The sequence below is a fragment of the Staurois parvus genome, unplaced genomic scaffold, assembly GCF_062004578.1.
Source record: "Staurois parvus isolate SC_StPar_1 unplaced genomic scaffold, SC_StPar_1.0 ptg001060l, whole genome shotgun sequence".
In the NCBI taxonomy this organism is placed as follows: Eukaryota; Metazoa; Chordata; class Amphibia; order Anura; family Ranidae; genus Staurois; species Staurois parvus.
Genome location: NW_028318856.1, coordinates 952,093 through 979,151, shown reverse-complemented (window position 1 = coordinate 979,151; position 27,059 = coordinate 952,093). Strand labels below are relative to the sequence as shown.

General features: G+C 45.3%; 1 protein-coding gene and 1 pseudogene across 1 annotated transcript; both read left to right on the top strand.

Annotated features, from left to right (window-relative positions):
* Window positions 1-11,400: 11,400 nt before the first annotated feature.
* On the top strand, window positions 11,401-14,728 carry LOC149440680 (nuclear factor 7, brain-like; annotated as a pseudogene).
* A 9,141-nt stretch (window positions 14,729-23,869) lies between these two features.
* Window positions 23,870-25,642, top strand: LOC149440679 (E3 ubiquitin/ISG15 ligase TRIM25-like). The gene has a single exon (XM_089658261.1). It carries the CDS (start codon window positions 23,870-23,872, stop codon window positions 25,571-25,573), a length of 1,704 nt encoding a protein of 567 aa, XP_089514387.1. The 3' UTR covers window positions 25,574-25,642.
* The last annotated feature ends 1,417 nt before the right edge of the window (window positions 25,643-27,059 follow it).

Below are 27,059 nucleotides of genomic sequence, written 5' to 3'. Positions count from 1 at the left end.
AGACAGAGCTTTATTTTGGTGGTATTTAATCACCTCTGGGATTTTTATTTTTTCTTAAACAAACCAAAAACCACTGAAAATTTTGAAAAAAAAAGTTTTTTCTTAGTTTTTGTTATACAATTTTGTAAATAAGTGATTTTTCTCCTTCACTGATGTGCGCTAATGAGGCTGCAGTGATGAGCACTGATAGGCTGCACTGATAGGTGGCACTAGTAGGTGGCACTGATTGGCAGCACTGATAGGTGGCACTGATTGGCATTGATAGGTGGCACTGACTGGCACTCATGGGTAACATTGAAAGGCAGCTCAGATGGGCACTGGTATGCACTGATATGTGGCACTGATGGACACTGACTGCTGGCACTGATGGACACTGACTGCTGGCACTTCTGGGGCTACACTGATCATCAGGGCACACTGATCATCAGTGCCCTGATGATCAGTGTACATGTCCCCTCCACCTCCTCTGTCAGTGTGACAGCTCGAGAGGAGAGAAATGCAGATAACCGGCATTTCCGTGTTTACATGTGATCAGCTGTGATTGGACACAGCTGATCACATGACCGAGCCGACATCTTCATCTCTTTCCATGATCCGCTGTGTCCGAGGGACACAGCGCACCGGTGATCGCCGCGCATGCGCAGTGAGAATGGTAGGACGTCATATGACGTCCTATCAGAACGAGAGAACCACCTTGCGTCTGTCACTGTACTATAGTAATTTCGTCATAAATTTAGGCCAAAATGTATTCTGCTCCGTGTCTTTGCTAAAAAAAAAAAAAAAAATCCCAATACGTGTAAACTAATTGATTTACGTGAAAGTTATAGCGTCTACAAATGGCGGTATAGATACTTGGGTTTTTTTTTTTGTTTTTACTAGTAATGGTGGCGATCAGCGACTTATAGCAGGACTGATATTCTGACACTTGGGGGGGGGGGACTGACTTGGTATCACTGACATCCCCAGTGACACCAATACAGTGATCAGTGCTAAAAAAAAAGCACTGACACGGTACTAATGGCACTGGGCAGGAAGGGGTTAACATTTGGGGCGATCAAAGGGTTAACTGTGTGCTGTTTATAACTGTGTGCTGTGTTTGTGCTTCACTGTAAGCACACTGCTATGCACAGCCATCCAAAGCAGTGTGCAGGAGCTGATGGGAGAGAACTGTTTTGTTTACCCCTGTTGGAGATACTGAGCAATCACCGGGCATCAGCAAGTAATCACCAGCCGGCACCCGGTGATTGACAGCCGTGGCCCAAAAAGGTGGTGCGCACACTGTTCTCGCACGCCCCCTACTTGGAAATGAAAAATCTTTGTGTGTGTGTATATATATGTATATAGTGATTTTGTGCACTGCTGCCGCCCTGTAGCAGTATTTCTGCTATGGGGAGGTGCTAAAGTGGTTAAAGTGTTACTAAACCCACAACAGTACAATCAGTCTGTAGATGCAGTAAAGCATGCTTGTTATACTCACTGTGGAACCTAAGGGATTAATCCTGTGCATTGTGTAAAGAGGCTGTTTGATCCTGTCTTCTCTGTTCCTCTTTTTTTTTTTTTTTTTTTCTCCAAGCAACCACCTCTTATCTTCAGACTAAACTGTAGGCATGCACATGGTCAGTTTGGTGTGTATTGCTAGAGAGGTTTTTGTTTCTTGAGAGAGTACATGTGATTAGCACAGGGCCAATCGGCAATGTCCAGATAGAGGTAATGGGTCCTGCATCCTCCTAGAGCAGAAAGAAAACTCCTCCTACAAGCTTTAGCTAGTGGTGGGCTGGACACTGATAGAAGTCACAAGACTGCTCTAACTGCTGATGAGAAAAGGTATTTAGCAGTTTATATTTACTAAAATAATTGCATTTCCATGTTCTGTGTACTGTGGGAGGCCAGCTATAGTGAATGCAGGGTCCGGGGCGACCAGTTATAGTGAATGCAGGGTCCGGGGCGACCAGTTATAGTGAATGCAGGGTCCCGGGCGACCAGCTATAGTGAATGCAGGGTCCGGGGAGATCAGATATAGTGAATGCAGGGTCCGGGGAGACCAGCTATAGTGAATGCAGGGTCCGGGGCGACCAGCTATAGTGAATGCAGGGCCTGGGGAGACTAGATATAGTGAATGCAGGGTCCCGGGCGACCAGCTATAGTGAATGCAGGGTCCCGGGCGACCAGCTATAGTGAATGCAGGGTCCCGGGCGACCGGATATAGTGAATGCAGGGTCTGGGGGGACCGGATATAGTGAATGCAGGGTCTGGGGGGACTGGATATAGTGAATGCAGGGTCTGGGGGGAGCGGGTATTGTGAATGCGTTGGTCCTGGGTTTAGTAACCCTTTAATATCAACCATTCAAATATGTGCGGCTTAAAGTCGTTGCGACTTTATAAATGTTCCTGCGCCACTTTGATCTGACTTTCATGCAACTTGAGTGCCGTAGACTGCAATGGAATTAATATATAGTCCTATGATCTGTTTTGAATGGACTGTATGGATGTGAGTATGGCATCTAGACACACTTTTTGGTAATAAGGCACCGCTGTCCTTTTTTTATGGTGGTGGTTCTGATTTTTGTTTATATTTATATTCCACAATCAGGAATTCAATAAAGGTTTTCATTTTTTCAATTTGTAGTTAATTGTAATTTTGTGTCAGGTCACCTACACTCGGATGCTCTATGTTATGGTCTTTTGTGTGGCAGTGTAAACCCTCAAGTCACATGAAAGTCTCACCTGAATGCTATACATGCACCACTTGTCCATTCTCATTGGTCAAAGCCAAGTTTCACCCATCCAAAGCTGCAGCAGGTAAGTATAGACATATTTGTCATTCTTAAGAAAAAAAAAAAACCAAGACTTTAGTATGACTTCAATAAAATTCACCAATTCAGAAAAAAACCCTTAACACTGTCAGCTAAGACGATTCAACCAGAAAAGGAAATAAATTGATAGATCTCTGCACTGTGTACATTCTATGTGAACAGCCCAATGAATTGGTGTTTGAGTGAATCTCCAGCTGCAGGGGTGAAGTGGTAGGAAACTCTCATTTCTATTTGTACCTACAAGTGGCTTATAATAAAGCTTGCCTGAAGGTAAAATTAATGTCTCCTAAACATGCACTGTATAGAAGATATACAGTGACATCACCGGCGCATGTGCTCTGAAGGAACGGTGTACTCACATGCGCGGGAGTGACATCATTGGCAGCTCATTCAAGCAGCTGCAGCCCGGGAACCCAGAAAAGAACAGGTGAAGATGGAAGCCCCATGAGCGGTGACAGCGTGCTACTGGAGGGCTTCATTTTACCCTAGGTTCACACCTAAGCATTTTCTGCAGTGTTTTGAGTTTTGTATGGGATGTGTGGGGTGTATGGGATGTGCGGAATGTACTGGGTATATGGGATGTAGGGGGTATACAGGGTGTATGGGATGTAGGGGGTGTACGGGTTGTATAGGATGTACGGGGTGTGTAAGGGATGTACGGGGTGTATGGGATGTAGGGGGTATACAGGGTGTATGGGATGTAGGGGGTGTACAGGTTGTATAGGATGTAGGGGGTGTGTAAGGGATGTACGAGGTGTATGGGATGTAGGGGGTTGTAGGGGGTGTATGGGATATGCGGGGTGTATGAGGTGTACGGGTTGTATGAGATGTATGGGATGTACAGTATTAGATGTATGGGGTGTATAAGGTGTATGGGATGTATGGGGTGTATAAGGTGTATGGGATGTAGGGGGCGTATGGGTTGTAAGGGATGTAGGGGGTGTATGGGATATGCGGGATGTATGGGATGTACAGTATGGGATGTACAGGATGTATGGGGTATATAAGGTGTATGGGGTGTACAGGATGTGCAGGGTGTACGAGATGTATGGGGTGTACAGCCAAGCAGATATTCTGACAGGAAGCTTCAATTAACTACCATGGCCAGGGGTGTATTTAGGTTTTGTGCTGCCCTAGGCAACACAGAATTTGTGCCCCCCCCCCCCCCAATGAGAGAGAGAGTGTGTGTGTGTATATATATATATGTGTGTGTGTGTGTGTGTGTGTGTGTATAAATATATATATGATTCTCTTTCTCTCTTCCTTCTCTCTCTCTTCCCTAAGGCTGTTGGGGCTTGCAGTTCATTTATTCTCGGAAGTGAATGAATTATGTGGCCATGTGGGTGGAGCCCTGCACAGCCGCGATGTTTTCAAAATTTGACAGTATGAGAAGTTCCCCCACACTATCTGTCAGAGGGGGGCACGGCTGCAGCTATGGGAACATGTTACATGTTCCACCCTAAAAACAGGTGGAACATGTAACATGTTCCAAAGGTGAACTTATTCTTTAACTCAATCCAATAGGCATCAGAAATATCCTTCATATTAACCCCTCGCCTACCGGGCACTTATATCCCCTTCCTGCCCATGCCAATTTTCAGCTTTCAGCACTGTCCCACTTTGAAAATTGCGCAGTCATGCAACATTGTACCCATATGAAATTTTTATCATTTTTTTCACACAAATAGTGCTTTCTTTTGGTGGTATTTAATTGCCACAGGGTATTTTTTGTGCTATAAACAAAAAGAGAGCAAAAATTTTGAAAAAAATGTTTTTCTTTGTTTCTGTTATACAATTTTGAAAACAGGTAATTGTTCTCCTTCGCTAATGTGCGTTGATGAGGCTGCACTGATAGACAGCACTGATTGACGGCACTGATGAGGCGGAACTGTTATGCAACAATGATGGGCACAGATAGGTGACACTGATGGGTGGCACTGACTGGCAGCACTGATGGACACAGGTGGGCAGCACTGGTGGGTGGCACTGATCGGTGCCGATCCGTCCTCTGACAATTGCCAGTTATGGTCAGTACTTTCCTCGCGCTGTGAAAGCGTGAGGAAAGTGCAGCCGATAACCGGCAACTGCATTTACCGGTGATCTGCTGTGTCATGGGACATGGCTAATCACGTGGTAAAAGGCCGCTGTGATTGGCCTTTTACCACATCACGTGATCAGCTGTATCCATAGGATACAGCGCTCACGGAGATCGCCAGGTGGAGCGCCCCTGGGGACGTGAGGGAGGGCGCGTTCTGGGAGAACGTCATATGACGCCCTCCCAGAACTGGCTGGCCGCAGTGAAGCTGTCATTCGGCTATCTGTGGTCAACAAGTGGTTAAGCAATCAAACTCAATTGGAGAAGATTAGATAATAAATAGGGGCAGCACCATGGCTAAATGGTTAGTACTTCTGCCTGGCAGCACCAGGGTCATCCATTCAAATCCACACCACCTGCATGTAGTTTGCATGTGCTCCCCGTGTCTGTGTGGGCTTCCTCTGGGTACCCTGGTTTCCTCCCACACCTCAAAGACATTCTGGTAGGTAAATTGGCCCTAGTATGTGTATGAATGTTGGGGTGGAGGAACTTGACCAGGGGCAGACTGACAACTCATGGGGCCCACGTCAATAGGGGATCCTGTGTCCTTGCCCAAACTCAAAAAAGCCTATGAGAAAGGTACCAGGGGCCACCTACTGACCCCGGGCCCTCGGGCAGTGCCCGAGTTTCCAAATGGCCAGTCTGCCCCTGAACTTGACTGACCTGAGTCCTGACCTCAACCCCATAGAACACCTTTGGGATGAATTAGAGCGGAGACTGTGAGCCAGGCCCTTATGAATGAAACTAAATGGATTTTGGTCTTAATACCCTGAGCCCTGCTGGCCTTAACTTGGATCTTGAGTTGGTTTATATCTAATTATTGAGTTGTGTTTTTTTTTTATAGTATAAAATAGTTATATTTCTTGGTATTTTTAGTATTTTTTTAGTATTTCAATTTTATTTTTAATGAAATAAAAAATTCTTAGAGTTATGTAAAAGTAAATCAATAAAAATTTCCCCATGTATCTCACATCTTGCAGTGAATTCTTTCCATCGAATTACAGTATGAAATTTACATTGTCATCTCTTTTTCAACCACAAGATGTCCTCTTATCAATCTGAACTTGTTCTATATAATTATTGGCCTCTAGATGTCATCCGAATATCATTTTATATGAAAATTATGGGATATATATTATATTTTTACAATTTAAACTTTGGAGAAAATAATAAAGTCACGTGGTGAAAGCTGAGTTTCAGGTATGGCTTTTTTTTGCATAGTTACATTGGTCCAGGTTAGACTATACATGGACAAACCCTGTGGATGCTGGTAAACACTGTAGTAGTCATTGCTACTACAGTGATTGCTGCTAGCGTCCAGGTCCCTTGCTTTGCTACTTACTGAACATAGGAGGTTGCTCACTTGGCACAGGCACCATTCAGAGAACACCATAGATTTTATTAATGAATTTGACGCATTCTCTGATTGGATGATATAGAGGTTGTAACGGAACCGACCCAGACTTGGGTACGTCTGTTAAGAATACCGTTTCCCCGTCCGAACACCGACAACAGACACCACAGCCGACCATAAAAGACTAGACACCAATCTTGAAGTAAACCAGGAAGTAGTTTATTTGAATACATATACAAGATATATACACTCAGGGGACAATCCCCCCCTCCCTGCATAATGACTCAGGGTGGGGCAATCTACATTTAGTAACAAGAGACACACAGGTATTCAAACTTCACACCAGCAGACAGTCCCATCAGGAGGGAGGGCTGCTGGAGACACCCCCCCCCCCCCCCCGCCCCCACTAAGCTAATACACATAAACACATACATCCCATAATAGTTTGCTCCCAAGCCAGACACACAATAGAACAATGGGATGCAACCACATAACATTAAACAATCAACAACCCCCCCCCCCCCCCCACCTATCTCCTAAACAGACTAGACGACACCAATCTTGAAGTAAACCAGGAAGTAGACTACTTTATTTGAACACAGATACAAGATATATACACTCGGGACAATCCCCCCACCCCACCCATCTCCTAAACATGTCTACACATCTGAGACAAAGTCCCCCCAATATTAGGACAGATCACCCTGCACCCCTTACAGGCACAGGGTGACTTACACATAAGAGGGATATGGGTAGCTGAGACAGGGGTCTCCCCACCTCTCCAAAGTGAGCTGGGTTCCATAGGCCCCTCACCCAAAGTGATTCTCGTCACAGACAAGTATAACATCACTGCCTTGCTTCTCCACCTTGTCCAATCAGAGGACACTTTGCAATCATTGAGGTAATGCAAAGTGTTCTCTGATTGGCATCTGTACCAAGCAAGTGACCTCCTGTGTTCTGTAGGCAGTAGGGTATCTGCTCAGCACAGGACCCGAAGCTAATGGAGATCCCTGTAGTAGTAGAAATTGTCCAGGTGTGGCACATACATACTTACATTTCTCCAAGCTGGACCAACATAACCATACAAACATCCATACCCATCCCTCAGCTTCAAAATAAAGATCCTTATCCTTGTGTTAAGGAGTTCTGATCTAACCCAAATGCCTCGGATGGGGAGGGATCCACTGCTGGAATGAATACCATTCTATACCATTCTATCTCGTCTGTGTCCAGAACACACAGAGGTCGGATCTCCTCCATTATTTGGTCTTGTAGCAGAGTCTGGCAGGGATCCTGAAAAAGTCCTGTTGGGGATTTCCACATCTCCCGGCTCCTTTCTTCCACCTCTCCAGTCCTCTGATCCTCTATCCACTTCAGGTTTTGCTCCTCGACTTTTAATCCAATTTTGACTCACCTGGACCCAGTCTGAGCTCTGCATCTCTGGGAGCAGACAGGTCTGGTCTATTGGAGATAAAGGTTGGTGAGACCTGCAGAGCTGTGTATGGGGAGGCTGACAAGGAGCAGGCTGGGGCCGCTGGTAGGTGGGATTGATGTGTAGTAAGAGCCAAGACATAGCTAAGGTTTGTAGAAGTTGAATTTGTTTGTTAAGACGTTCCTGGACTGGTATCTGTGAAACAAAGCTTGCTCATCCCAGGGAGAATTTGGACTCTTTCATGCTGGTGACCACGGCAGCTGGTACTAACCAGTGGCTGAGCTGTGGTTTTATTGCCCCCAGGCTGCCAGTGGTGAAGTCAGACGTTCTTTCACCCGGGGCAGACTTAGTTCAAACCCCAAAGAGGATGGTGTCAGTGTTTTTTTGGGTTTTTTTTTCAATTTTGTTGTTTTTTCATTTTTAAATTATTTAAACATTTTTTTTTTTTTTACAATATTATTCTATTGCATCAATGTCCCCCCTTACATTAGTTTCCCCCATTACCTGAGAATCCTCCCTGACATCAAAGTCCTTCCTATCATCAGAGTCCCGCCTTACATCAGTGTGCCTCCTCATATCAATACCATACCTCACATTAGTATCCTTCCTTACATCAGTGCACCCCGCCTTACATCATTGTCCCATCTTACATCAGTGCCCCTTTTTACATCAGAATCCCTCCTTATGTCAGAGCCCCTCCTTACTTCAGAGTCCCTTTTGTATATTAGTTTCCCCCTTTTATATTAATGGCCCCTCTTACATCAATTCCCCCTTACAAGCGTGCCTTCCTTGCATCAGAGACCCTCCTTACATCATTGTCCTCCCTTACTTCAGAGCCCCCCTTACATCACATCAGAGTCCTTCCTTACATCAGTGTGTCACCTTATATTAGAGCACACTCTTACATCAGTTACCCCTTTATATCAATGTCCCCTTGTACATCAGTTCCCCCCTACATCAGTGTCCCTCTTTACAAATGTGCCTTCCTTTACGTACATCAGTGTCCCCTCTTACATCAATGCCCCTTTACTTCAGTTTGCACTCTTGCATCAGAGCCCCTTCTGACACCACTCCCCCCCTTTATAGCAATGTCCCCTCTTACATGAATTCCTCCTTATGATGGTGCCTCCCTTGCATCAGAGTGCCCCCCTTACATCAGTGTCCCCCATTACTTCAAAACCCCTCTCACATAATTTCCCCCTTTATATCAGTATCCCCTCTTATATCAATTCCCCCCTTTATATCCATGTTCCCTCTTACATCAATTAACCATCTTACATCCGTATCCCCCCTTACATCAGTGTTCCCTTATAATAATACCTTTCTTGCATCAGAGTTCCCCTTTACATCAGTACCCCCTTGAATAAGCATCCCCCCCCTTTACATCAACGTACCTGTGACAATCGCGGCGTCAGACCCCTGCCCTTCTCACCAAACTCGTGACCGAAGGACTAGCCAATCTAAAACCGCGATGTCACATGTGTAACAATGCCATGCCCCGCTGCCCCGTACACAACGATTTTCCAGCTCACTGGACCCCAAATCGATGTACCGGCAGCCTGAGTGCAATTGTTACTGGATCAGGTTAATTACACAATTAACCCTTCACACTTCCACTCCCTCCTTTTTGTACAGAGAAAGAGGAAACTCGGCAATATCAGCAATACACCTGGATGATTGGATAATCGTCTGTATATCACTATCACCACAGACAGGTTATACAGAGGGTTAAACACACATAATAGCGCTCTTCAGCGGCAGGATTTCATAAATTGCATTAAAGAGCTTTAAAAACAGTTCAACACTTTCAGAAAGTAAGATTTATTACTAAAAGGTCAAAATGGTGCAATAAAAATATTTACAGAAAAAAAGATGTAACAAATATATAAATATACAGAGAACAATAACACAGCAAAAAGATAACAGATGTTTAGAGAGGTAGAGTACTTGCCAAAAGTTCTGGGTTAAGCAGATCAAGTTTCAGAGCAAAAGGGTACCGTCTCCCAAGTTGGTTCTGATGTTAAAAGGGAGAATTCTCAACTTCTCTCTTAGGCCTGACAGCCTATTTTGTAGTCCCCCAGCAGGGTGTCTTCTTACAACAAAGAACCAATTGCCTTATTTGGGGAGGGAACTGTAGGTGGAAACTTGAATTATGAGCAGGTTCTCTCGTAGCTTATATTTTGGCGCATAACTTTTCCTAGGTACATTTGACATTCCACCCACGGGTAGATTAGTATGCAGAACCATCTGCTGAAGATCTACATATGAAATATAATATACCTGCTGGGATGATTAAGGAGATTTTATTTTCTGCTCTCCTGTTGATCTCAGCTAGGGAAGGTAAGATAACAAACGATTTGTCTCAACGTGACCAATCTGAAGGTATGCCTGTTTTTTTGTGTAAGTCTCTCATATTCCAAGATATGAGACATAGGGGGGAAATGGATTTTTGAATGTGGTATCTAGTTTATTACTCCTCTGGGATGTCTTTGAACTCAGGGGAAGGCTTGGGTTATAACTTTATGATGTGCCAGATTGCACAGTTTCTTAGACAGTGTTGCACCCAGCTCATGAGGTTTTATAGCTCGGAGCCGCCTGTGACGCTTCCAACACACACCGACTACATGTCACTGTGGATGAACAGAGAGGGAGGGGGATGATTGGACAACATGGAGAATTCTTAACAAAATGGAGGTTTGGAGCAAAATAGTTGAACCGCGTCCATCTCTGTGTGCACAATTGCTACAGTACGCCCTTGCATCAGTGTGCCCCCTATCATAATCAGCATGGTTGTAGCAGCACAGCAGGAGCTCAGAGGCAGAGCAAGTGTAAATGGGGATGTTCTGTCCCCTGTGAGCTGGGGTGGGGGGTGGACCAAATAAGTGATGCCATTTGGTTATTGGGACCCCAGCTTTCAGTAACCAAGGGCTGGGTGAGAGGTGTGCAGGGCTTTAGAGCCCTCTCTCTGGCAGTGCACTGACAGGAAGGAGGAGGAGAGCGAGCACGGCCTGCACCTTCTCCCGGCTCTCTCCTCCTCACTACAAGCATTGAGCTGACAGGAGTAGCAATGCTGCTCTCACTACTCCTGTCAGCGTTGGTGCCCTTCTATGTAGTCTGGGACACATGCCCCCACAGTTTTGCTCTTCCTGGCTGCCCACCAGCATCTTAACATTTATAGCCTAAAGGATCTGTACACATGCTGTGGCAGTGGCATTTTTATCTCTGCAGATTTTGACAAGATGGCACCACTTGTCGAACTCACTGATTGAGATCAATGGGGCTGCAGTGCAAAACGCATGGCTTGCGGTTGCAGCTCGGTCGTGCAATGTAAAAGTGCATCAGTAGCACCTCCTGAACACTTGTAGCTGCTGCTATACTTCCCATTTAAAAGTGATCCATCACAAATCGCTTTTCAGATGTCCGTAAGCATTACCACTAATCTGAAAGAGCCTTCTACTCATAATCTATATTTCTTATCATAAACAAAAAAAAATTGATGGTACAATATTTTTGCTACAAACTATTTAAAACCTAACCATGAGCCATAGATAAGTGGCCTATCTCTGTAAATTGTTTTGGAAGTCTTGGTAACATACAATAAGTAAAATCATTTGCTTTGGGTTCTCTGTAGGGATTAACTTGTGAAGCCTCCATTCCCTTTATGAAAACAGATTTTTAGTTTTGTTTCTTCTTCCTTTTTCCCAAAATGGTGTCGTCTGCTCTAGGAGACGAGCTGAGCTCTTTCATCTGCCTGAACCTTTATACGGAACCGGAGCCATTGAGATGTGGACACAACTTCTGCCGAGATTGTTTTGTGACTGCTCTGAATACACAGGAGGGGTCTGGAGTTTATTCCTGTCCAGATTGCAGAGAGGAGTATATAGGATGTCCTTCTTTGAAGAAGAAAAGAAAGCTGCATAACATTGTGGACAACTTCAGATCTACACAACAAAAGGAGGAGAAAAGTGAGATCCTCTGTACTTATTGTGTGGATTCTCCAGTGGCAGCTATCAAGACTTGTCTGCATTGTGAGACGTCTATGTGTGATAAACACCTGACAGCCCACAACAAGACAGTGGACCATATGCTGATAGAACCCACCTCGTCCTTCAGTAAAAGAAAATGCTCCATCCACAAGGAGCTTCTAAAGTATTACTGCTCCAAGGATGCTCTCTGCCTATGTGTGTCCTGCTGTCTGGTGGGGAAACATGAAGGACACGATGTGCAACTTCTAGAGGAGGCTTTGAAGAAGAAGAAGGAGAAACTGAGACATGTTCTAGAAAAGATGACTATGAAAAGAGAGGCAACTGAGCAGAAAATTCTAAATCTACAGAATCAAAATAGAAAAGTACAAGAAAAAGCAGATGATGGGAAGAAGAGAGTCTCTGCCCTGTTTGAGGATATCAGAAGACAGCTGGAGCTCCGGGAACAGAGAGTCCTGAGAGAGATCACCAGGCAGGTAGAGGAGGTCTCATTATCTGTCACTGATCTCATCAAACAGATGGAGATACAGAAGGATGAGTTGTCCAGGAAAATCGGTCACGTCGAGAGGTTGTGTAACATGACCGACCCAATAACAGTCTTACAAGATCGGGAATTGGACACAGGAGACCAGAATGTGGAGGAATCTTCTGTTTTTGATCTGGATGTTTTTATCATCTCTTTTCTGTTGTACAGATCTAGAGCTGATCTTCTCACTAATATGCAATTAAAAACCAATCCCGATATACAGGATGCAACCAATCTGCTGTTGGATGAAAAAAACGGCCAATAGATTTGTGGTTATGTCCAATGACTTGAGAATAGCATCCCACTCTGAAATACCAATGATTAGACCAAAACTACCACAGAGATTTACACTGTACAGTCAGGTGATGAGTAGGGGGAGTTTTTCCCATGGGAGACATTACTTGGAAGCGGAGGTTGGTGACTGTGGGGATTGGGATGTGGGGGTTGGCTATCCCAGTATAAAGAGAGCTGGAGGTGTGTCTGGTATGGGGTGTAATAATAAGTCCTGGAGTTTTGGCATAACTGAGAAGAAATATTCATGTAATTATTACTCCAAATTACAGGAGTTAAACCTGGAGTCTCCAGTGCAGAGATTGGGATTACAGGTGAAACTCAAAAAATTTGAATATCGTGCAAAAGTTCATTTTTTTCAGTAATGCAACTAAAAGGTAAAACTAATATATGAGATAGACTCATTACATGCAAAGAAAGATGGTTCAAGCCGTGATTTGTCATCATTGTGATGATTATGGCTTACAGCTCAAGAAAACCCCAAATCCACAATCTCAGAAAATGAGAATATTACATGCAATCAGTAAAACAAGGATTGTACATAGAACAATATCGGACCTCTGAAAAGTATAAGCATGTATATGTACTCAGTACTTGGTTTGGGCCCCTTTTGCAGCAATTACTGCCTCAATGCGGCGTGGCATGGAAGCTATCAGCCTGTGGCACTGCTGAGGTGTTATGGAAGACCAGGATGCTTCAACAGCGGCATTCAGCTCTTCTACATTGTTCGGTCTGATGTCTCTCATCTTTCTCTTGGCAATACCCCATAGATTCTCTACGGGGATCAGGTCAGACGAGTTTGCTAGCCAATCAAGCACAGTAATCCCACAATCATTGAACCAGGTTTTGGTGCTTTTGGCAGTGTGGGCAGGTGCCAAGTCCTGCTGGAAAATTAAGTCAGCATCCCCATAAAGCTCATCTGTGGAAGGAAGCATGAAGTGCTCCAAAATCTCCTGGTAGACGGCTGCGTTGACCCTGGACTTAATGAAGCACAGTGGACCAACACCAGCAGATGACATGACTCCCCAAATCAACACAGACTGTGGAAACTTCACACTGGACTTCAAGCATCTTGCAGTGTGTGCCTCTCCATTCTTCCTCCATACTCGGGGTCCTTGAGCCTCTCTATTCTTCCTCCATACTCGGGGTCCTTGGGCCTCTCCATTCTTCCTCCATACTCGGGGTCCTTGGGCCTCTCCATTCTTCCTCCATACTCGGGGTCCTTGGGCCTCTCCATTCTTCCTCCATACTCGGGGTCCTTGGTTTCCAAATGATATGCAAAAGTTGCTCTCATCAGAAAAGAGGACTTTGGACCACTGAGCAACAGACCAGGTCTGTTTTTCTTTAGCCCAGGTAAGACGCTTTTGACGTTGTTTGTTGTTCAGGAGCAGCTTGACAAGAGGAATACGACATTTGAAGCCCATGTCCAGGATCCGTCTGTGTGTGGTGGCTCTTGATGCACTGACTCCAGCCTCAGTCCACTCCTTGTGAAAGTCCCCAACACTTTTGAATGGCCTTTTCCTGACAATCCTCTCCAGGCTGCGGTCATCCCTGCTGATTGTGCACCTTTTTCTTCCACACTTTTCCCTTCCACATAACTTTCTATTAATGTGCTTTGATACAGCACTTTGGGACCATCTAACTTCTTTTGCAATTACCTTTTGAGGCTTTCCCTCCTTATGGAGGGTGTCAATGATGGATTTCTGCACAACTGTCAGGTCAGCAGTCTTTCCCATGATTGTGATTCCTACTGAACCAGACTGAGAGACCATTTAAAGGCTCAGGAACCCTTTGCAGGTGTTATGGCTTAATTATCTGATTAGAGTGGGACACTTTGAGCCGAGAATATTGCACCTTTTCACAATATTCTCATTTTCTGAGATTGTGGATTTGGGGTTTTCATGAGCTGTAAGCCATAATCATCACAATGATGACAAATCACGGCTTGAACTATCTTGCTTTGCATGTAATGAGTCTATCTCATATATTAGTTTCACCTTTTAAGTTGCATTACTGAAATAAATGAACTTTTGCATGATATTCAAATTTTTCGAGTTTCACCTGTATATCTGAATTATGAAGGTGGCCATCTGTCCTTCTACCAGCTGAATGACCTCATCAGACACCTCCACACCTTCACCACCACCTTCACCGAACCCCTCCATGCCGCCTTCTATCTGAGTAAGGGAGCCTAGGTAAAGCTCCTATCTCCGGTGATTTCTGTAAAACCATAACACAACATCATTTTTGCTTTTCTAAAGTTGTGTCATCAATGCAAAAAATAAAAAAAGTGAAATTGTCTTGGACATAGTTACAGCTAGGTCAGGTAAAGGGAGTATTAAAGATAGAAGATAATAGGTGACACTCGTGCGTTGCTTTATAGTAACAAACGATAACGGCGCTAAGTGAACAAATCAAAAACGGGGATTGCTGCAACCACTCACCAAATGTACTCAAACTCCAAAAAAATAATAGATTTGTGAACTCTATGCACACCGGGCGCTTTAATAACGCTGGTAGCATTAGCTGTGTAAAGGCGCGCTTAAAGCCTGAGGTTTTTTTAGCATTTAGCCACTTTTTTAGCTTTTTTTTTTTTTACACAAAAAATGTATATTTTGCTAAAAAAAATGCCCAGAATTGACAGTTTGATGCATTTTACCATTTTTTTTCAGTGTAAGAGCATTTTTAAAGCTAAAAAAACTCCTCTAGAAACCCATTAGTTCTGAGGTTTTATTTTCCAGCCAAAAAACATTGATTACAGTCTGTGTCTATGGAAACATAGGATAACATGCTGGGGGTTTACTGGCTGTAGAAAAAACATCAAAAGCCAAAAACAGCCGCTATAAAAACGTGTGTAGGAGGACTTAATGCAGTGTGCTAACTCCTCAGAAATCATAAAAAAACAAAAAACATAAGTCCACAAATACAGTCTGTGAGAAATAGTGATCCAGCCCCAATTTAAATGTCCTGATAAGGTGTTTTTTAACCCCTTCACGCCTAAGGATAAAACAAATGTGAATGCTTAAGCACAATTTTGCAACTTTGACACGTGTTAGCAAAACCGGACATATCATCACAACTACTTTGTACAGCGTGAGTATGGCGGCACGCACACGCACCCTCTAGGGTGGCCACCTCATCCCTTTAAACCCAAACACATATTAATGACACGGGTTCTGGGGCTGATTGAATGCAGATATGGCACTAAGTTCTGGGAGGGTATCATATGACGTCTTCCCAGACTGTGCCCTCTCGCACGCCCCCGGCGTTCTCCGTGTCTTACGGACACAGCTGATCACCTGATGTGGTATAAGGCCAATCACAGCGGTCTTTTTCCACGTGATCAGCCGTGTCCAATGACACTCAGATCACCGGGAAATGCAGTTGCCGGTTATTGGCTGCACTTTCCTCGCGCTGTCACAGCTTGAGGAAAGTACTGCTGATAACCGGCAATTGTCAGAGGAGGGATCGGCACTGATGATCAATGGAACCAGAAATGACCTCTCCTGCGCTCTGTGACCCAGAATAAGGGTGGATGGATGGAACCAGAACTTGAAAAATTCGACCACCAATGCATAAAGGGTTGTGCAGCTCTAAACAAGGCTGGGGAAGCCTGACCAGTACTGCAAAGCGAAACAAGAAAGAAAGCGCACCAACCTTGCACATTACCTTAGTAAACCATAATTTTATTAAATTCAGAATGATACTCACAAACAACGAAGTAAATCAAGCATGTAAGTCCTCAAAGGAACGTTAGAAATGTGAAGCCTGTGCGAGTCACATCGTAGGGGTAGACACTCAAAGTACGGCTGACGCATTTCAAAGGGCATCCCTTCTTCATCAGAGCTTCATCAGTATATATTACTCCATTTCTTGTGCTGGCCAGTACGTTGGGGCCCAACTCTTATGTCAAAGCACCCCCCCCCCCCCATCCCGTTACTGTCCCTTCAAGAACTGACGCAGGCACTGACACTAGTCCCTTGAAGCACTGGTAATGTCACTAGCTCTGTGATACTTACAGGCAGCACAGTCCCTCCTGTCAAAGGGGAATGTGGATTTGGTCTGTGGCTTCTCACCAACTTCTGTGTAAGGGCTCAAGTACACTGTGTCTGTAATGTCCTTCCACCCTGGTTAGGCAGCGGGCTCCACCGGCCTCCATAGCTCTCTGCAATGCAAGAATCCAGAAGAGACAGCCGGCTCCTGATGATGTACCAAAGGAAGATGGTGGGACCCTGGGTACATCAAAACACTGGATTCACTGAGATTGTACGTGTGAGGACAACCCCGGGGATAAGGTATGGCAACCGCAGGGTGCAGGAAAGCAAATCACTCAATTCCCCCATTAACACAGTCAGTGCTGATGAGGAGATCCCTCCCTCAGAGCTATTGTTTTCTCCCGGCGGTCTCCCCGGACCCTGCATTCACTATATCTGGTCTCTCCGGACCCCACATTCACTATATATGCTCTCCCCGAACCCTGCATTCACTATATCCGGTCTCCCTGGACCCTGCATTCACTATATCTGGTCTCCCCGGACCCTGCATTCACTATATCTGGTCTCCCCAGACCCCGCATTCACTATATATGCTCTCCCCGGACCCCGCATTCAACTATATATGCTCTCCCCGGACCCTGCATTCACTATATTCGCTCTCTCCCCGGACCCTGCATTCACTATATCCGCTCTCCTCAGACCCTGAATTCACTATATCTGGTCTCCCCAGACCTTGCATTCACTATATCTGGTCTCCCCAGACCCTGCATTCACTATAACTGGTCTCCCAGGACCCTGCATTCACTATATCTGGTCTCCCCAGACCCTGCATTCACTATATCTGGTCTCCCCGAACAATGCATTCACTATATCCGGCCTCCCTGCACACTGCATTCACTATATCTGGTCTCCCCGGACCCTGCATTCACTATATCGGCTCTCCCCGGACCCTGCATTTACTATATCCGGTCTCCCCGGAACCTGCATTCACTATATCCGCTCTCCCCGGACCCTCCATTCACTATATCCGCTCTCCCCGGACCCCGCATTCACTATATCCGGTCTCCCCGGACCCTGCATTCACTATATCCGGTCTCCCCGGACCGTGCATTCACTATATCCGGTCTCCCCGGACCCCGCATTCACTATATCCAGTCTCCCCGGACCCTGCATTCACTATTTCCGGTCTCCCCGGACCCCGCATTCACTATATCCGGTCTCCCCGGACCCTGCATTCACTATATCCGCTCTCCCCGGACCCTGCATTCACTATATCCGCTCTCCTCAGACCCTGAATTCACTATATCTGGTCTCCCCAGACCTTGCATTCACTATATCTGGTCTCCCCAGACCCTGCATTCACTATAACTGGTCTCCCAGGACCCTGCATTCACTATATCTGGTCTCCCCAGACCCTGCATTCACTATATCTGGTCTCCCCGAACAATGCATTCACTATATCCGGCCTCCCTGCACACTGCATTCACTATATCTGGTCTCCCCGGACCCTGCATTCACTATATCGGCTCTCCCCGGACCCTGCATTTACTATATCCGGTCTCCCCGGAACCTGCATTCACTATATCCGCTCTCCCCGGACCCTCCATTCACTATATCCGCTCTCCCCGGACCCCGCATTCACTATATCCGGTCTCCCCGGACCCTGCATTCACTATATCCGGTCTCCCCGGACCGTGCATTCACTATATCCGGTCTCCCCGGACCCCACATTCACTATATCCAGTCTCCCCGGACCCTGCATTCACTATTTCCGGTCTCCCCGGACCCCGCATTCACTATATCCGGTCTCCCCGGACCCTGCATTCACTATATCCGCTCTCCCCGGACCCTGCATTCACTATATCTGGTCTCCCCGAACCCTGCATTCACTATATCTGGTCTCCCCGGACCCTGCATTCACTATATCTGGTCTCCCCGGACCCCGCATTCACTATATCTGGTCTCCCCGGACCCTGCATTCACTATATCTGGTCTCCCCGGACCCTGCATTCACTATATCTGGTCTCCCAGGACCCTGCATTCACTATATCTGGTCTCCCCGGACCCTGCATTCACTATATCTGGTCTCCCCGGACCCTGCATTCACTATATCTGGTCTCCCACAGTACACAGAACATGGAAATGCAATTATTTTAGTAAATATAAACTGCTAAATCCCTTTTCTCAGTAGCAGTATATAGCAGTCTTGTGACTTCCATCAGTATCCAGCAGAGCACTGGTTAAACTTGTAGGAGGAGTTTTCAGTGAAGGGAAGCTCAAACCCCCCCATTATAAAACACTCCCTACACACAGTTAACCCTTTGATCGCCCCTCACATTATCCTCTTCCTGCCCAGTGTCATTAGTACAGTGTCAGTGCTGTTTTTTAGCCCTGATCACTGTATTGGTGTCACTGGGGATGTTAGTGACACCAAATCAGTTCCTCCCCAGTGTCAGAATGCCCGTCGCAGTCCCGCTAAAAGTCGCTGATCATCGCCATTACTAGTATAGAAAAAAATTTAAAATCCCAGTATCTATACCACCATTTGTAGACGCTATAACTTTCACATAAACCAATTAATTTACACGTATTGGGATTTTATTTTTTTAGAAAAGACACGGAGAAGAATACATTTTGCCCTAAATTTATGACGAAATTTAAATTTTTTTTACTGGACATGTTTAATAGCAAAAAAGTCCAAAATATTGTTTACCTCATCCTTTTAGCGCAAAAAATAAAAAACACACAGGTGATCAAATACCACCGAAAGAAAGCTCAATTCGTTGGAAAAAAGGATGTAAATTTAATTTGGGTGCAGCGTTGCATGACCGCGCAATTGTCAGTTAAAGTAATGCAAAAAATGGCCTGGTCAGGAAGGGAGGTAAATCCTCTGGAAGGCAGGTGCAGTTAAACCCGAACACATTAATTACACAGGTTCTGGGGCTGATTAAGGTGGTAATTAAACTCTCTTGGTGCCTTATTTATTTCAGGTACTTATATAGCGCCGGCAATTTACACAGCACTTTACATATATATTGTACATTCACATCAGTCCCTAACCCTCAAGGGGTGTACAATCTAAGGTCCCTAACCCTCAAGGGGCGTACAATCTAAGGTTCCTAACCCTCAAGGGCTGTACAATCTAAGGTCTCTAACCCTCAAGGGGCGTACAATCTAAGGTCCCTAACCCTCAAGGGGCGTACAATCTAAGGTCCCTAACCCTCAAGGGGCGTACAATCTAAGGTCCCTAACCCTCAAGGGGCGTACAATCTAAGGTCCCTAACCCTCAAGGGGCGTACAATCTAAGGTCCCTAACCCTCAAGGGGTGTACAATCTAAGGTCCCTAACCCTCAAGGGGCGTGCAATCTAAGGTCCCTAACCCTCAAGGGACGTACAATCTAAGGTCCCTAACCCCCAAGGGGTGTACAATCTAAGGTCCCTGACCCTCAAGGGGCGTACAATCTAAGGTCCCTAACTCACATTCATACATACACATACTAGGGACAATTTAGACAGGAGCCAAATCACCTACCAGCATGTTTTTGGAGTGAGGGAGGAAACTGGAGTACCCGGAGGAAACCCACACAGGCACAGGGAGAACATGCAAACTCCAGGCAGGTGGTGCCATCGTTGGGATTTGAACCAATGACCCTAGTACTGCCAGGTGGAAGTGCTAACATTTAGCCAATGTGCTGCCTAATCTGCATTCACTTAGCCCCAGAACCTGTGATATAAATATGTGTTCAGTTTTAAAGGGATGAGGTGACAACCCTACCAGGGATGTACCTGTTCCTTGCTGGTAGGCAATTAATCAGGGAGTGGACTGAAAACGTGTGATCAAGTAGCTGGAAGAACAATGGGTTCAATTCAAAAAGCTGGCACACCAGGATGGGGATTATTAAGCTGGCCATACACATCTAGATTTTCAGACGAGAATATTCGTACGAAAATTCTTTGCACATTCGATGAATGGACAAATGTCATTTGAAAATTTTCTTTCGCTTTTAATATTTGAGTTTAAAATGAATGTCATTTCTGAACGATAACCACATACACTGGCTAAAAATTTGTTTGCTTGAAAAAAGTTTTCAAATTTTACCATCACTGCTGTAGAAAACAAACATCGATTTGACGCCACTAATGATTAACCCCTTCCTGCCCAGTGCCATTAGTACAGTGTCAGTGCTTTTTATTAGCACTGATCACTGTATTGGGGTCACTGGAGATGTCAGTGACAGTCAGTTCCCCTCCCTCCCAGTGTCAGAATGTCTGCCGCCAGGGGCGGACTGACAACTCATGGGGCCCCCGGGCAATAGGGGATCATGGGGCCCCTGTGTCCTTGCCCAAACTTAAACCACACCCAAAAAAGCCTATGAAAGGTACCAGAGGCATCTCATGGGGCCCCCTACTGACCCCGGGCCCTCAGGCAGTGCCCGAGACCTCGAATGGTCAGTCCGCCCCTGTCCGCCGCAGTCCCGCTATAATTTGCTGATCGCAGCCATTACTAGTAAAATAAAAAAAAAAATTCCACTATATATATCGCCATTTGTAAACGCTATAAATTTCACATAAACCAATTATTATACAATTATTGGGATTTCTTTTAGCAAAGACACGGAGCAGAATACATTTTGACCGAAATTTATGACGAAATTTGATTTTTAAATTTTTTTTACTGGACATGTTTAATAACAAAGGGTCACAAATGTTTTTTTTTTTCTCAAAACTGTCGATCTTTTTTTTAGAACGCAAAAAATAAAAGCCACACAGGCGATCAAATACCACCGAAAGAAATTAGTGGGAAAAAGGATGTAAATTTAATTTGGGTGCAGTGTTGCATGACCGCAACTGTCAAAGTAACGCAGTGCCGTATTGCAAAAAATGGCCTGGTCAGGAAGGGGGGTAAATCCTCTGGAGGGCAAGTGGTTAAAAAAATCAAACAAATATTCTTGAAACGAAGATTCTCAAATGAAAATCTACATGTGTATGGCCAGCTTTAGGCTACGTTCACACTAGCGTTGTGTGCAGGCGGCAGAGAGGCGTTTGGGAAGCGTTTTTACCGGTTTCCAAATGCCTCTGCCAATTCTGCACATTGCAGCACATGGTGCTGTTCTAACGAGAGCGGTAGTGTCGCGGCACGGAAAAACAGACGCCTCTGGTCAAGTCAGGAGGCGTTGAAGCCTCCTATTCTAGCCTATGGTGCCGCTCCGCAATCGCCTGGCCGGCTTTTGCGGTGTGGTTGCGACGCGGTTGCGGGCGTTTGTGGAGCGGTAACACCATTCAAACTTCATTATAGGAATTTGTGGGGCGTTTTTAACGCTCAGCAAATGCCTAGCAACCGCCACTAAACCGCACATGCGGCGTTTGCAGCGCGTTAAAAAACGCTCCGCAAACGCTGGACCAACGCTTGCCAAACGCTATATGGGTGTTTGGCAAGCGTTGGTAAAACAGCCAAGAGTGAATGAGCCCTAAGTCTGGCTGAAAAAAGACAAAACTCCATCCAGTTAAAAAAAAAAACAAGTTATAATCCTACACCCACAGTTGATCCAGAGGAAGGTGAAAAAAACCCAGCAAAGCACGATCCAATCTGCTCCTGCAGGGAAAAAATTCCTTCCTGATCCCCCGAGAGGCAATCAGATATTCGATGAATCAACTTTCCCTATAAATGTTCGGTGCAGGTGCCTATGTATTTTTATTTAGCACCCCAAATGCAATATGTTTGTGGGCAACAAATCACATGGTACTGCGGTGCATTTTTAAAAATGAGTGCAAGCCCTACAGTGGTCCAGTGCATTTTGCAGCTCTTTCAAAAGAACGGACTGTCAAAACGCACCACACATGACCGCTCGGGGAAACGCACAGGAACGCTCGAGGAATCGCATAGGAATGCTCGGGGAATCGCACAGGAACGCTCGGGGAATCGCACAGGAACGCTCGGGGAATCGCACAGGAACGCTCGGGGAAACGCACAGGAACACTCGGGGAATCGCACAGGAACGCTCATGGAATTACACAGGAACGCTCGGGGAAATGCACAGGAACACTCGGGGAAACGCACAGGAACGCTCAGGGAATCACACAGGAACGCTCAGGGAATCGCACAGGAACGCTCGGGGAAATGCACAGGAACGCTTGGGGAAATGCACAGGAACGCTCGGGGAATTGCACAGGAACGCTTGGGGAAACGCACAGGAACGCTCACGGAATCACACAGGAACGCTCGGGGAATCGCACAGGAACGCTCGGGGAATCGCACAGGAACGCTCGGGGAATCGCACAGGAACGCTCAGGGAAACGCACAGGAACACTCGGGGAATCGCACAGGAACGCTCATGGAATCGCACAGGAATGCTCGGGGAAATGCACAGGAACGCTCGGGGAATCGCACAGGAACGCTCAGGGGAAATGCACAGGAACACTCAGGGAATCACACAGGAACGCTCAGGGAATCGCACAGGAACGCTCGGGGAAATGCACAGGAACGCTTGGGGAAATGCACAGGAACGCTTGGGGAAACGCACAGGAACGCTCACGGAATCACACAGGAACGCTCTGGGAAACGCACAGAAACGCTCGAGGAATCGCTCCCGAACGCTCGGGAAATCGCCCAGGAACGCTCGTGGAAACGCACAGGAACGATCCCAGAGTGAAGGACCCAACCCTTATTTTCAAAGAGATGACCATTATAGGTTTCCAATAATAATTAAAACAAATGACAACCACATGGTTAACGAACCTTATCCTTGTGTTTGAAGTTTGTGAATTGAGCCAAATGCCTTGCACCCGGGTTCACATCTATGCGGCCGTGCTTTGAACGGGCACAAGAGCCCATTCATTTGAATGGACTCCCGTGCCCTGGGACACACAATGAAGAAGTCCCTGCACTTCTTCTGAAAACGCAGCCGAGGTTCCCAGTACGGTTGCAATTTCCAGTGCGGGCGGCGTGCCATTAGAATTAATGTCACCCGCCTGCTGGTCCGCATTTCTCTGTGCGGGTGGTGCGGCTGCACAAATCTTTGTGAGGATCCGCAGTGGAACCACCCGCACAGATGTAAACCTACCCTGCATGGGGAGCCAGAATGAATTACATTTTATCTAGTTTGTGTCCAGAAAACACAGAGAATGGATCTCATCCGATATTTGGTCAATGTTTCCTATCACAACCTTAAAACAAATCACGGGATAATCTTTGTCATCCTATTCTAAACTAAGAATGAGTCAGAGATAAGTGGCTTCTGCTTTGCATATTTATTTCTTTAACAATCAGTAGAAATCCCTTGCTCTGGGTTCTCTCTGACCTCTGTAGGGTTAATTATTGAAGCCTCCACCCTCTTTATGCAAACAGATTTTTAGTTTCCTTTCCTCTGCCTTGTTCCCAGAATGGCTTCATCTGCTCTAGGAGAGGGACTGAGCTGCTCCATCTGCCTGAACCTTTATACGGAGCCGGTGTCACTGAGATGTGGTCACAACTTCTGCCGGGATTGTATTGTGACTGCTTTGGATACACAGAAGGGGTCTGGGGTCTATTCCTGTCCGGAGTGCAGAGAGGAATATACAGAGTGGCCTCTGCTAGAGAAGAAAAGAAAGCTGTGTAACATTGTGGACAACTTCAGATCTACAAAACCAAAGGAGGAGAAATGTGAGATCCTCTGTACGTATTGTGTGGATTCTCTGGTGGGAGCTATCAAGACTTGTCTGCATTGTGAGACTTCTATGTGTGATAAACACCTGACAGCCCACAACAAGACTGTGAACCATGTGCTGATAGAACCCACCTCGTCCTTCAGTAGTAGGAAATGCTCCATCCACAAGAAGTTTCTGGAGTATTACTGCTCCAAGGATGCCGTCTGCCTATGTGTGTCCTGCTGTCTGGTGGGGAAACATAAAGGACATGCCGTGGAATCTCTAGAAGAGGCTTTGGAAAAGAAAAAGGAGAAACTGATAAATTTTCTAGAAAAACTGACTGCAAAGAGGGAAACAATTGATCAGAAACTAAAAAACCTACAGGACCACAAGAGAAAGGTGCAAGTGAAAGCAGATGAGGAGAAGAAGAGAGTCATTGCCCTGTTTGAGGATCTCAGGAGACAGCTGGAGGTCCAGGAACAGAAAGTTCTGAGTGAGATATCCAGGCAGGTAGAGGAGGTCTCCTTATCACTCACTGCTCTCATCAAACAGTTGGAGATACAAAAGGATGAGTTGCCCTGGAAAATTGGTCACATTGAGAAGTTGTGTAACATGACCGACCCAATAACTGTCCTCCAAGATCAGGAATCACATACCAGAAAAGTCCTCCAAGATCCGGAATCAGATACTGAAGAAGTCCTCCAGGATCAGGAATCAGATACTGAAGAAGTCCTCCAGGATCAGGAATCAGATACCGAAGAAGTCCTCCAAGATCAAGAATCAGACTCAGATGACCAGAATGTTGAAGACTCTTCTATTCGTGATCTGGATGGTTTTATGATCTCTCTTGTGTTACACAAATCTATAACTGATCTTATCACTAATATGCAAATAAAAACCAACTTTGACATACAGAATACAACGAATCTGCTCTTGGATGAAAAAGTTGCCTGTGACTTTATGATTTTATCTGGTGACCTGAAAAGAGCATCCTGCTCTGAAACACAAAAGATTCAACCAAAATTACCACAGAGGTTTACAACATACAATCAGGTGATGAGTACTGCAAGTATTTCCCATGGGAGACATTACTGGGAAGTAGAGGTTAGTGACTGTGGATTACGGCATGTGGCTGTTTGCTATCCCAGTATGAAGAGAGCTGGAAAGGAGGCTGCTGTTGGGCGTAATAACAAGTCCTGGAGTTTCTGCATAAGGAAAAACAAATATTCATGTGAACATGACTCTCGATCACAGGAGTTACACCCGGAGTCTCCTGTGCAGAGAGTGGGAATATATCTGGATTATGAAGGTGGCCGTCTGTCCTTCTACCAGCTGAGTGACCCCATCAGACACCTCCACACCTTCACCGCCACCTTCACCGAGCCCCTCCATGCCGCCTTCTATCTGCATAATGGAGCCTGGGTAAAGCTAGTATCTCCGATGTTTTCTATAAAACTATAATTTACAATGTATTTCTTTTTTCTATAAGTTTTTTTATTAATAAAAATAGAGTGTGAAATGATTTTGAAATTCGTAATAGTTGGAACAATTAATGGAGCGCTAAACTAAGAACATAAACCAACATTACTCAAAAAGAAGCACCGGCACCGTTCAGTACAATATGTGGTTTTAGGCTCCGTTCACACCTATGCAGTTTGATTTTTTTTTTTTTCCATTTTTCAGTGCTGTTCATATTCATTTTGCTTTTTTCTTTGCATATTTTTGACACATTTTTTTCTGCGTTTTTTGTTTAGCTTTTTTTTTTTTTTTTTTTTTTTTTTTTTGGTGCTGGGCAGAATAAAAATGCACAACGGGACAAAGACGCACTACCATGCAGCTCAGCAGATTCTCCATTTGAACTCTGGTGTAGCAAAAACACAGCTTTTTTGATTTTAAAAAGTCCTTGACCCTTTCCAAAAACGCAGCAGCTCAAAAAAGCATCGATGTGAACGTGTTCCTTAGGAAACCATGTTAAATGGCCTGTAGTGTGTTTCTGCAAAATGCACTAAAAACCGCATCGGTGTGAACGAAGCCTTGTTCCCTCACCCTTATATCTTTTATTTTTTTATATATATATATATATATATATATATATATATATTCTGTCACGAGTTCACCCACACACCACGCCCACAGCGACTAGCTAACCGAGGCGCGCAGGTGCGGCCGTGACTTGGGGTAAGAGGGAATAAGGGGGACTTAACTTTGAATATATAAATGTATATAAGACCGGCCGTGATATACTTTCACAGCCTGCACTACCTCTTGGCCACCACCGGAGGGAGACTCCACTCCAATCCAGCTGGTCGACCACACACACTGGCAGATACAAATCTTATATACAATCTGATGCACTAATTAGAGTTGAGGAGCAGCTTAGCAATCATACGCCCTTCTAAGGTCCCTTCAGCTATCCTACAAGCCAGAACCCCGGTGTTAATCATTCTTTCACTGTCCACACCCCTCTACACCAGACACACCACAAACAGTAACTTGCCACCACCCAACGGTTTATCCACAGAATGGTCTGCTGGGACACCCCACACACACACAGATCTCCGTCTGGCAGATCTGTTACCTTTACAATCTGCACGCAATCTGCCAACAAGCAGTGCAATTGCATACAGATTGGCAATGGGTTTGACCGAGCGTTTACAGGCACTAAAATACAATAAAATCTAATCTCTCTGGAGATATGAACCCGTGCTTAAGTACACAGAAGTCACTTATTAATTTTAAGATTTAATATCCCGAAAGTTGGCAGTGCATACAATATGTACAAGGTATAAAAAGTTACAGAAAATACAAAAAATACAAGAAGACACACATAGACTCTTCACTATATAAAAAACAGAAATAAAACTTTTGCCAAGATTTATCCTGCGACTGGAGCAAGTCAGAGAAAGTCTGTGATACATCAGTCAATAAGGACGGGCTCCATACGAAT